The following is a 13,412-nucleotide window of genomic DNA, read 5'->3' as shown; positions in this document are numbered from 1 at the left end:
GTAAGATGCCGTGTTGATTGGTGCTCTCCCCACCACACGCTTCTGGAGCAATGATCAATTTCATCCCGCAGCTGTCACAGCTTGTCATTAGCGCCCCGTGGCTTTATATACCCTGATCTCCCTAATATCGATGTTGGATCGTTTTGAATATTCCCTGCATCTGCCTGTCTTTCCCGTCGCTGTTCCCTGTCTGTTGCTCCCCAGGACTCTCGTGAAGTATCCCTGTGGAGAACCTGATTCCCCGTACGAAGCTGCGCCTCGTTTATCTGCCCGCTTTACGTGTTGCGCTCTGGTGAGTTTTTGGAAACAGTTCTTTTTGGATCACCCGTTTTTTGTGTGTTTGTGAAACACCGAAGAGATCCCGTTTTTGTTATACTGTTCTCACCTATTTTTTGTTGTTGGATTTACACCTTGGATTACCGTATTGTTTTTTCTCTGGACTCTGCTAACTGTGTGTATCACACCGAAGATCCCTCCGTTTCCACCTGGAGTGTATGCTGGGAGGATCTGCAGAGCGGCTCAGACGTCACAAGCTAATTCCTCACCATCACCTAATGGGAGAATCTGCAGAGCCGCAAACATTCTTCACATGCCAGATTCCCCGTTTGTTCTGTTGCTCAACCTAATTCTATCTTGTGACTCTGAGAATAAAAACGCCCTTGCTTTGGCTAACTCTGAAACAACTCTCTCTGTGCCGTTGCGCTTGGGGTCGGTTACAAACCCTAACATTATTATTATTATAATTCTTTTTTTGGGGGGTGAACTGGCCCTTTAAATAGGTAAGCTGTGGTGTCATGAGGCCAGACACACGCGAGGTCGGTGAGCCAGACACAAGCGCACATGCAGCAGCAGCAGCAGATCCAACACGGCTCTCCTAACAATGGAGGAGGCTGAGCAGGAGGCCTCTGCTCTGGGTCACAGGAGGCCTCTGCTCTGGGTCACCACGGTGGTGAATCCTCGGCCCTATTCTCAGCATGAGTCAAGTTTTGAGTAAACAGCTTAGTGGGTTTACTGGGGAATGTCAGCGGAGAGAGAGCGTGCCAGCTGGTTACCACGGGTTCACCTGCACTCAACCCTTTCACTACCACACTGCAGAAGGTTAACCCTTTCACTGTGACAATACAGAAGGTTAACCATTTCACTGTGACAATACACAGAAGGTTAACCCTTTCACTGCGACAATACAGAAGGTTAACCCTTTCACTACCACACTACACAGAAGGTTAACCCTTTCACTGCCACACTACAGAGGGTTAACCCTTTCACTGCCACACAACAGCAGGTTAACCCTTCCACTGTCTGCCACACTACAGAAGGTTAACCCTTTACCATCACACTACTGTAAAGGGTTAGCCTTCTGTAGTGTGGCAGTGAAAGGGTTAATGAGCTGCATAGACCTGGACCGTCATATTGGGGTCATTGGACAGAGATTATTGAGATATAATACATTACTAATACCAATATTGCTAATTAGAGGGAGTGAATGTGTAAAAAAAATGCAGCAAATAAAAATGGCTGCATTTATATATATTTGTAGCACTTTTATCCAAATCGCTTTACAATTTGTTCCGCCTTCCTCCCGGAGGCGCCCACGCGAGGTGCCAACCTGCACATCGGGAGCAATTAGGGGTTAAGTGTCTTGCTCAAGGACACTTCGACATGCTGCCCGGGAGGAGCTGGAATCGAACCGGGAGCCTCCGGATTACCAGACGACTGCTCTACCCCTTGAGCCACTGTGCTTTGATTTGTGTTTCTTGGTATTGGATCTTAGTAGGGAAATTCTCAGATACCGTTATTCTATTTTAGCCTGATGCACCGATGTGAAAATTGTGGCTGATACCGATAACCGAGATTAATATTGCTGTTCTGGCCGCGATACCGATATTTACAGATGTCGATATCTCTGTATAGAAAACACTTTTTTATGATAATCAAATAAAGAGCTATTTTCCAAAACGCATAATTATTTTACTTTTGTAACTTATTTTCAGAAATGACTGATATTTTGAAACTATTTAAGGCCAAAACATGTAAAAAGAAAAAGAAAAATATATATATATATATTTTTAATAATATCGGCCCATATCTGCCCTATCTTGATATCGGACAGATACCGATGTGTAAAAAAAAAAACTGCCATATCGGCCGATATTATATCGGCGGCCGATATATCGTGCATCACTAGCCTGGTGGTATCGGACCGAAATGCAATACCAGTAGTGTCGGTATCGGTGCATCCCTGCTTCAAACCCCGGCCAAATGGCGAGGAGTATCTGTGTCACTGTTCCCCAGTGCCTAACTAACACGTCAGACTGCCAAATCCATACAAAGACTACAGGCAAACCCATAATCCATAAATTATGTCCTCTTTAAAGGTGTTGTAAGTGGTATTTTCTTGTTAAAACAAGTGTTAAATAGCTCTACAACAGCCATCACAAATACAGAGATAACATAGGTCTCCCAGTCTCTGGTATCCGTTCCCACTTTATCCAATCAGGAGAGAGAACCCTAGATAGTTTCTTATTTCAAGAAATCTTGCCAAGCAAGACTTGCTTACTGCAGTGGCAGATTATTTGACTTGTTTCATATTTGCTTTTAAAACTAGTTTTTATGTCTTATTTTTAGAGTGTGGAGTTCTCTCTCCTGATTGGATAAAGTGGGAATGGACACCAGAAATGTATTTTGTGTTTACTGCAGAGTGGAGGGACTGGGAGACCCATGTTACTGACCAGACACTCTATATCAGTGATGGCTGTTTACTGCAGAGCGGGGGGACTGGGAGACCCATGTTACTGACCAGCCACTATATAATCAGTGATGGCTGTTTACTGCAGAGCAGGAGTGACTGGGAGACCCATGTTACTGACCAGCCACTATATAATCAGAACCCTGCAGGTTCTATACAACAAGAGGTGCAAATCCAGAGCCTGCAGGATAATGAAAGACCCTCACCACCCCAATAACAGCCTGTTTCAGCTGCTGAGGTCAGGCAGACGCCTGCGAACCCCAGCTACTAGGACAGAGCGGCTTAGGCTCAGCTTCTTCCCCCAGGCCATCAGAGCCATGAACAATGAACATTGAGTGCTCAGAACATTGAACTGTCCACACACAAGCACACATGAACACACACACGACACGCACACTGTGCACGCTCACACACGAGCAGCCACTTAACACTTTAACATGAGCGGGCACACACTCATGTCGCACACACGCACACTTATGGCCAAAGGAAAGGACACTTTAAATTAGAATAACAGGAACAGTGTATTGCACTACCAAAGCTAACTAGCATGTCCCACATGCTCTGTAAATAACTATGTACAGATACCGAGATGTCACTCCATGTTACCTGCTACCTGTTACTGCACAATGTTGTTTCCTTCTTTTGATTCTATTATATGTACCACTGTATTGCACATCGTTGCGGGCAAGACCACCCGCATTTCATTGTATACCTGTATGCCGTGACAATTAAAACTCTTGACTTGACTTGACTTGATGGCTGTTTACTGCAGAGTGGAGGGACTGAGAGACCCATGTTACTGACCAGCCACTATATAATCAGTGATGGCTGTTTACTGCAGAGTGGAGGGACTGGGAGACCCATGTTACTGACCAGACACTCTATATCAGTGATGGCTGTTTACTGCAGAGTGGAGGGACTGGGAGACCCATGTTACTGACCAGACACTATATAATCAGTGATGGCTGTTTACTGCAGAGTGGAGGGACTGGGAGACCCATGTTACTGACCAGACACTCTATATCAGTGATGGCTGTTTACTGCAGAGTGGAGGGACTGCGAGACCCATGTTACTGACCAGACACTATATATCAGTGATGGCTGTTTACTGCAGAGCGAAGGGACTGGGAGACCCATGTTACTGACCAGACACTATATAATCAGTGATGGCTGTTTACTGCAGAGTGGAGGGACTGGGAGACCCATGTTACTGACCAGACACTCTGTATCAGTGATGGCTGTTTACTGCAGAGTGGAGGGACTGGGAGACCCATGTTACTGACCAGCCACTATATAATCAGTGATGGCTGTTTACTGCAGAGTGGAGGGACTGGGAGACCCCATGTTACTGACCAGACTCTCTACATCAGTGATGGCTGTTTACTGCAGAGTGGAGGGACTGCGAGACCCATGTTACTGACCAGACACTCTATATCAGTGATGGCTGTTTACTGCAGAGTGGAGGGACTGGGAGACCCATGTTACTGACCAGACACTCTATATCAGTGATGGCTGTTTACTGCAGAGTGGAGGGACTGGGAGACCCATGTTACTGACCAGACACTATATAATCAGTGATGGCTGTTTACTGCAGAGTGGAGGGACTGGGAGACCCATGTTACTGACCAGACACTCTATATCAGTGATGGCTGTTTACTGCAGAGTGGAGGGACTGCGAGACCCATGTTACTGACCAGACACTATATATCAGTGATGGCTGTTTACTGCAGAGCGAAGGGACTGGGAGACCCATGTTACTGACCAGACACTATATAATCAGTGATGGCTGTTTACTGCAGAGTGGAGGGACTGGGAGACCCATGTTACTGACCAGACACTCTGTATCAGTGATGGCTGTTTACTGCAGAGTGGAGGGACTGGGAGACCCATGTTACTGACCAGCCACTATATAATCAGTGATGGCTGTTTACTGCAGAGTGGAGGGACTGGGAGACCCATGTTACTGACCAGACTCTCTACATCAGTGATGGCTGTTTACTGCAGAGTGGAGGGACTGCGAGACCCATGTTACTGACCAGACACTCTATATCAGTGATGGCTGTTTACTGCAGAGCGAAGGGACTGGGATACCCATGTTACTGACCAGACACTCTATATCAGTGATGGCTGTTTACTGCAGAGTGGAGGGACTGGGAGACCCATGTTACTGACCAGACACTCTATATCAGTGATGGCTGTTTACTGCAGAGTGGAGGGACTGAGAGACCCATGTTACTGACCAGACACTCTGTATCAGTGATGGCTGTCTTGAGTGTAGAGATATTATCTTTAATACGTAGACAAAATTTCACTTACAGCAGCTTTTAAATCCACCCTCGTCTTCTCTGCGTCTTGCGTGAATAAGTCAGTTGTTCCCACTGTGTCATGAACTCATGTAACGTGATGATGATGATGATGACGACGACGATGTCAGTGATGTTGTCTTACCAGACTAGATACTGCCGAATGACCTTCGTCTTAAAGGTGCGCTGTTGTCGGGACCGCAGAGACCGCGAACCGCGGCGTACAATCACGTGGAATAAGCCCGGCGATCTAACGGTTGAATCGACACGATCCTCACTCTGACAACACGTGAGAGGTCTATATCACACAGAGTCTACCCGCTCCTCGTTCCAAATGATCAGAAAAACTCACACAGTGCTCCTTATCGTCCTTAACCCTTTCACTACCACACTACTAAACAGTTAACCCTTTCACTGCGACAATACAGAACGTTAACCCATTTCACTGCCACATGACAAAGGGTTGACCCTTTCACAACCACACTACCGACGGTTAACCCTTTCACTACCACACTACCGACGGTTAACCCTTTCACTACCACACGACTACAGACGGTTAAATGTTAACCTTCTGTAGTGTGGCAGTGAAAGGGTTAACCCGTGACCCCTCTACTCTACACTATATCTTGTCCTTATCGTGCTCCACCATCTCCGTGTCTCTCCCCAGAGCTGGAGGGCCTGCTGGGGGCGCTGAAGCAGGCCCAGCACTGGCTGAGCGACGCCCAGAGCCAGGGGGACGTGGAGCTGCTGCTGCAGCTGCTCGCCAAGAAGGACTTCCGCAACGCCTACGCCATCCACAGCGCCGTCGTGGCCCAGCAGATGACCCGCGGCAGCCCCACCTCGCCCCTCACCGCCCAGGCCCAGGGCCTCTGTCACGAGGTACACATCCTGCACTGATAACCCTGTAGTAGTAGTCCAGGCGCAGGGCCTCTGTCACGAGGTACACATCCTGCACCGATAACCATGTAGTAGTAGTCCAGGCGCAGGGCCTCTGTCACGAGGTACACATCCTTCACCGATAACCCTGTAGTAGTAGTCCAGGCGCAGGGCCTCTGTCACGAGGTACACATCCTGCACCGATAACCATGTAGTAGTAGTCCAGGCGCAGGGCCTCTGTCACGAGGTACACATCCTTCACCGATAACCCTGTAGTAGTAGTCCAGGGGCAGGGCCTCTGTCACGAGGTACACATCCTGCACCGATAACCATGTAGTAGTAGTCCAGGCGCAGGGCCTCTTCTGTCACGAGGTACACATCCTGCACTGATAACCATGTAGTAGTAGTCCAGGCGCAGGGCCTCTGTCACGAGGTACACATCCTGCACCGATAACCATGTAGTAGTAGTCCAGGCGCAGGGCCTCTGTCACGAGGTACACATCCTGCACCGATAACCATGTAGTAGTAGTCCAGGCGCAGGGCCTCTGTCACGAGGTACACATCCTTCACCGATAACCCTGTAGTAGTAGTCCAGGCGCAGGGCCTCTGTCACGAGGTACACATCCTTCACCGATAACCCTGTAGTAGTAGTCCAGGCGCAGGGCCTCTGTCACGAGGTACACATCCTGCACTGATAACCATGTAGTAGTAGTCCAGGCGCAGGGCCTCTGTCACGAGGTACACATCCTGCACTGATAACCATGTAGTAGTAGTAGTCCAGGCGCAGGGCCTCTGTCACGAGGTACACATCCTGCACCGATAACCCTGTAGTAGTAGTCCAGGCGCAGGGCCTCTGTCACGAGGTACACATCCTGCACTGATAACCATGTAGTAGTAGTCCAGGCGCAGGGCCTCTGTCACGAGGTACACATCCTGCACCGATAACCCTGTGGATACAGTAAAGATGCTTTTATATCACTCTTATCCAAAGCGCTTTACAATTTATGCCTCACATTCACCCATTCACTCACACATCTCCGGCGGAGGCGACCATGCAAGGTGCCGACCTGCTCATCGAGAGCAGTTAGGGGGTTACAGTGAGTGCCTTGCTCAAGGACACGCTGCCGGGAGGAGCGGTTATCAAACCGGGAACCTTTCGATTACCAGACGTCGACCACTCTCTACCTCCTAAGCCAATGTTGCTTATCTAATGGAGTTTTGCAGTTGATTTGAAATGTTGAGTGGCTTTCAGAGAGACAGGACAGGGTGAGGCGAGCGTGACGGGGATCATGAGTACGGGAGTCGGGGACAGTATTATTGAGCGAATACAGACTATATATATATATATTTTTTTTTATTATCTTTTTCCCTCCTTCTTTTTCCGATTTTCTCCCATCCCAATGTTAGTCGTTATGCCAATTCCCAATCCCCTTCCTGGTCGTTGCACACTCTACCCCCTACCGTCGGCCCGGGAGGGCGGAGACTTATCACATGCTTCCTCCGACACATGTGTAGCCAGCCCACCGCTTCTTTTCACCTGGCAGCGCGGACTCTCACTGGGAGAGTGTAACGTGTGGAAGGTCACACTACCTCTCCCAGATCCTTCCCTTGCTGTGCAGGCGCCCCGACCGAACTGTAGGGGTCGCTGTTTACAACGACCAGGACCCACCCTCGCCGGGTTTCCCACCCGCTAACACGGCCAATTGTGTCAGTATGGACGGCCGGCCAAGCCGGAGGCACCACAGCTGGATTCGATCCCACTGTCTCTGTGGTGGTACGCTTAGTCCGCTGCACTACCCGGGCACCCCTACAGACTATGGGTCTCATTCCCGAACGAATTTACGACCAAAAATGTCCTCTTAGGCAGATTTCTGCCCATTTAAGACGTATTAGGGCTGGTAGCGTGAGTCCCCAAATGTTCCTGAGATCAGATTTGAGCGTGGCTGAGAGCAGATTTAAGAGTGCTGAGGAGCACACTTATGATTGATTGACTAATTGAAAATGTTATTAACTTGACAGACTGTGTTCTCATAGTGATTCCTTCATGTTAACGCTACAGGCCACCTTGGAATTAATTACTTAATCATAATTAAAATAAATTTGACAATATTTGTACGATAAAAAATTACGCATTTGATGTCGGAAAAATAAATAATATGGATTCATCTGATCACAGGGCAGCTGGATTAACCATATCTGAACCAGCTATTTTGGACAAATGTATAATTACTTTAATTACTCAGATATTCAAACACAATTATGCAATTATTGTGAAATGATTGAAAATAATAATTATTTAATGCCTTCTGTGAAATTTGTATTTCTTATTTGTTACCCATCTGTTTTAATGATTAATTATTATATACATTTGAAAGAATGCAGGTCAACGTGCAATATATCCCATTGATTGGTATACAATGGGACAGACCTTTGTTTGATTGATTGATTGAAAAGTTTATTAACAGATTGCAGAATGGGTACAGTACAGTACAGCTCAATACATACAATTGTTAAGGGGATGCAGACCAGAGAAAGACTTTCGTCTTGTTTACATCAGGGTCCCCCATTTTCAATTCATCATAACACATATGACACACACAACATACAGATAGACAGTACTGCTACATCTATACATTTATGACATACCAGATTTACGAATACAGTACTGTTTGTGATACAAAAAAGAGTCCAGAAAAGAGAGTATATACATTTGACGTAGAAACTGTTGGATGAGGTTGGGTAGGTGCCTGGGGTGGGGTTGGGTGGGTGGGGGGGGGGGGGGGGCTCTCCTGTGTCTACTTCATACCACCTGTGAGTGACACGAGGGATGAAAGCTGCCTGAGTGCTGGACGGCCTGGGAAGCCTCAGTGTGAATGTGTTCCAGCTGACTGTGGATGACGGAACACAAGCCTCTCTCTCTCTCCTGAAGCACCAACAGCAGTCATTGCCCCGTGTCCCCCTCTGAGGAGAGACTCTCTGCCGTACAGGGCCTGCTCCTCGAGAGAGACACGGAGGACTGTGATGCGTTTCGCTCTGAGACGAGGAGGTAGGGCTGGGGGGCGATGAATCAAGTTCCGATTTCAATCGCGATTTTGGCTTCCGAAGATAATTGAGATAAAACGATTATTGCTCTCTTATTTTGTCTTGTGTTGTAAATGCAGCGCATCCTTCCTTCAAAGCGGTGCGCTCCGCCCCCCCCCCCCCGCCCGCCCCCCCCGCCCCCCCCCCCCGCCGCGTCTCTACAATTCGTAGCCGCATTTCTGCAGACCCCTCTCTGATTGGTTGAACTCTATTTTTGCAGACCCCTCCCATTTCTGCAGACCCCTCTCTGATTGGTTGAGCGAAGCCCCTCTCTGATTGGCCCCCCGCATGAGCCGAGACAAGCTCCTCTAGCCAGGAGTCGAAAACTCCGTTAACTCCAGAGAGAGAGGCTGAACGCAATTTATACGCATGGAAGTATTGATTACGCCATAACGAATCATTAAAAAAATATACCGTTAACTGGAATATGTTGTGTGTGCCTTTACACATGTTGGATAGGATTATGTAATTGGTTTGTATAGCGTCGCGTATAACGTTATTTCGCGTGACTTCACGGTTTATTCACATTTCACAACACAGCCAGCGGTCAACTTGTTTACACTCCCCACTTACTGTACAATGTAACATTTAGATTAACCCAGTTGTCTATCTGTATGTCATATGTTACGATGAATTGAAAATGGGGGACCCTGATGTAAACAAGACTTAAGTCTTTCTCTGGGGTCTGCATTCCCTTAACAATTGTATGTATTGAGCTGTACTGTGTACTGTATACCCATTCTGCAATCTGTTAATAAAGTTTTCAATCAATTCAATCAATCAATAACTAGACAGTTACAATATAACATTTAGATTAATTAACCCAGTTAATGCCTTAAGAGAGAGAGGCTGGTGGTCAAGTCAAGAGTTATTTGTCACAAGTTGTTTATTAGCCTAGACATTTTCAATTCATCATCTTGTTTACATCAGGGTCCCCCATGTTCAATTCATGATAACATATATGACATACAGGTAGACAGATGGACAGTACTGCTACATCTAGACATTTATGACATACCAGATTTTGAACTTGTGGTAGGCCTAGACATTTTCAATTCATCGTCTTGTTTACATCAGGGTCCCCCATGTTCAATTCATGATAACATATATGACATATATGTATGGGCCACTCTCCAGGTGACCTGCATCGACCTTGCCCACACCAGGATCTCCTCCTCAGACTGGTGAGTCATTCGCACAGTGGCCTCAAAAGAGGTATGGTCAACGCAGGTCCAGGATGGGTTCACCGCACGTCTGTACGTGCAGACATGATATGTGTAACCCTTCGGTAAAAGTCCTTCAACACACAAGCAACAAGATGTTATTTTTTTGAAAGCCAGTAAATACTGACAAAAAAAAGCATAGACACTTAGAAGAAGCAATGTATAGTCCCCCCCACCCACCCAACCTCCTCCAATGTACAGTTTCTACGTCAAATGTATAGCCTTTCTTTTCTGGACTCTTTTTGTATCACAAACAGTACTGTATTTGTAAATCTGGTATGTCATAAATGTCTAGATGTAGCAGTACTGTCTATCTGTCTACCTGTATGTCATATATGTTATCATGAATTGAACATGGGGGACCCTGATGTAAACAAGACGATGAATTGAAAATGTCTAGGCCTACCACAAGTTCAAAATCTGGTATGTCATAAATGTCTAGATGTAGCAGTACTGTCCATCTGTCTACCTGTATGTCATATATGTTATCATGAATTGAACATGGGGGACCCTGATGTAAACAAGACGATGAATTGTGAAATGTGAATAAACCGTGAAGTCACGCGAAATAACGTTATACGCGACGCTATACAAACCAATTACATAATCCTATCCAACATGTGTAAAGGCACACACAACATATTCCAGTTAACGGTATATATCTTTTAATGATTCGTTATGGCGTAATCAATACTTCCATGCGTATAAATTGCGTTCAGCCTCTCTCTCTAGAGGCTCTCTCCTAGAGGCTAATCTTTCCTGTGACAAAATGGCATCCAATGTAATAAAAAAAGTCAACCAACGAACGCGATTCTTGTACCGGATCTCCTCTCTGGTAAACAAGAATACCCTGAAGACTCTAGCAGGAGCACTCATTCAAGGGTACTACGACTATGCTTGCACCTCATGGTACCAAAGCACCTCAAAGGCACTAAAAAACAAATTACAAACATCTCAAAACAAGCTAGTCAGACTACTACTTGACCTGACTCCTAGAACCCACCTCACCCCTGCCCACTTTGACAACCTAGGATGGCTTAGAGTAGACGACAGAGTACAGCAACTTGCAATGGGCCTGGTCTACAAGATACACTACGCGACCAAGGTACCCATGTACATGTCAAAATACTTCCCAAAGGTCAGTGAATACCACGATCACAACACCAGAGGGAGCTCCACAAATCATGTAAAACCCAGATTCGGATCAAACAAGGGACTAAACACGTTTCGCAATTATGCCACATCAATGTGGAACGCCCTGCCTAAAGCTGTAAAGGAATGTGAATCACTACCCACCTTCAAAAACACTTTCAAAAAACACCTACGTGAGACTGCAATTCAAAACTGGCCCCTACAAATGTCCTAACCTAGTTGTACAGTAAATGACCAAGTAAGGCTGTGTCAATATTCAAATGTACAGTGTAAAATGTGTGTGTCCCCTTCCCAACCCCCCCCCCCCCCCCCCCCCCCCCCCACCTCCAATGTACAGCCCTCACCCAACCCACCCAACCCCACCCCACCCAACCAACCTCCTCCAATGTACAGTTTCTATGCCAAATGTCTGCAAAAATGGAGTTCAACCAATCAGAGAGGGGTCTGCAGAAATGCGGCTACGAATTGTAGAGACGCCCCCCCGCCCGCCCCCCCCCCCCCCCCCCCCCCCCCCCCCCCAAGCCCAAGTAGTCGTTACATATAACGTTACAGTTCCACACTGATGTACAGTGAGTGTCTAATATGGCTGTCGCGAAGTCATGCCTCTCCCTCTGAAAGCCCATCCACGCAGTGTATCATAGACTACCAGATTCACTCGTGTATAAACAAAGCCCATACAGTTATGAAATGCGCTGAACTAGAAAGCGTAACGTATTATGTTTCGCGTTCCATTGATTAACGTCATTACCTGCTGTGCTGTAGGAAGCAGAGGTACAGTAAGTTACAGTAGGTGTAGGTTACATGTTTAATCAAAGTCCATACCATTTTTAGATGAATGATTGTGGATATAATATAGAAAACACATCATTATGATATTGTCAGAGGGAGAGGCATGACTTCACGACAGCCATATTAGACACTCACTGTACATCAGTGTGGAACTGTAACGTTATATGTTATTTCGCCGGTGGAGGCTGCTGAGCCTGAAGCGCAGCGGGGCGACGCGGTGGTTTTTCCCCGGCGTCCGTGCGCCGCCGCCGGCTTGATCCAGCTTCAGCAGCAGCAGCAGCGGTGCTCTGTTGTAGGAAGCCCTTCAATGACAGCGGCGCGCTCTCATATTTTGCGAATGCATAAACTATATCTTAAATTATGGCTATGTGTCTAATATGGCTGTCGCTTATCAATGACTTCGCGACAGCCATATAAGACACATCGCCATAATTTAAGATATAGTTTATGCATTCGCAAATATGAGAGCTCTGTCATTGAAGTGGGTGGTGGCAGCATTACTAACAGTAGCGATTTTTATTGTTTTGTCATGACCAAACATAATCCCAACATAGATAGGAGGTGTACTGTATGTCAAATGTCGGTCATATGGTGGAAGAGTTTAGTACAGTCACACAACAGAACACCGCTGGTTCGACCAGCGTTCTGCCGCGTCTCTCTTTGCGCGAGGGCGTGTGCTAGTGGATTGATTGATTGGCCGTGTGGCCAATCAGAGAAACGCTGAACGAAAAGCTGAACACAAGTTGGTTGCCTTTAATATTCACGCGGACGGGACGCTTCATTACTTTAGGCAACCAACTTGCGCCTAGCCACGCCCCCGCGGCGACGCGGCATTATGCAGCCGTAATCCCCCCTCTTTTAACATCGACGGTTAGCTCAACTCGTTCGCTGCCTTGTTGTGGAGCCTGCGGTGCGTTGGTGACAAGTTCGAATCACTTACATTTTTTTATTTTTTATTTTTTATTTACGTGCATTCTTTCGCCGGTTAAGTTTAGGCATTCTTTCGGAGTTGGTTAAGGTTAGGGTTAAGTTTAGGCATTCTTTCGGAGTTGGTTAAGGTTATGGTTAAGTTTAGGCATTCTTTCGGAGTTGGTTAAGGTTAGGGTTAAGTTTAGGCATTCTTTCGGAGTTGGTTAAGGTTAGGGTTTGTCCCAGAGCATGGCAATAGAATGCAGCCTATTTCCGCACTGCCGCTCTCTCGCACTGCCGCGGTCACATGGGCGTCGTGGCCAATCAGAGAAA

General features: G+C 46.8%; 1 protein-coding gene across 2 annotated transcripts in view; it reads left to right on the top strand.

Moving 5' to 3' along the window:
• The window catches only part of pals1b (protein associated with LIN7 1, MAGUK p55 family member b), a 70,584-nt gene that overhangs the window by 15,516 nt on the left and 41,656 nt on the right, over nucleotides 1–13,412 (top strand). For both annotated transcript variants that reach the window (XM_084314579.1, XM_084314578.1), the window contains exon 3: nucleotides 5,717–5,928. In XM_084314579.1, the coding sequence (XP_084170705.1) occupies nucleotides 5,717–5,928 (212 nt within the window). The remainder of the gene's footprint in view (nucleotides 1–5,716; nucleotides 5,929–13,412) is intronic.

The sequence above is a fragment of the Notolepis coatsorum genome (assembly GCF_963971535.1).
Source record: "Notolepis coatsorum genome assembly, chromosome: 5".
Taxonomy (NCBI): domain Eukaryota; kingdom Metazoa; phylum Chordata; class Actinopteri; order Aulopiformes; family Paralepididae; genus Notolepis; species Notolepis coatsorum.
Note: the sequence above shows the minus strand (reverse complement) of the source record. Positions and strands in the feature narration are given on the sequence as shown.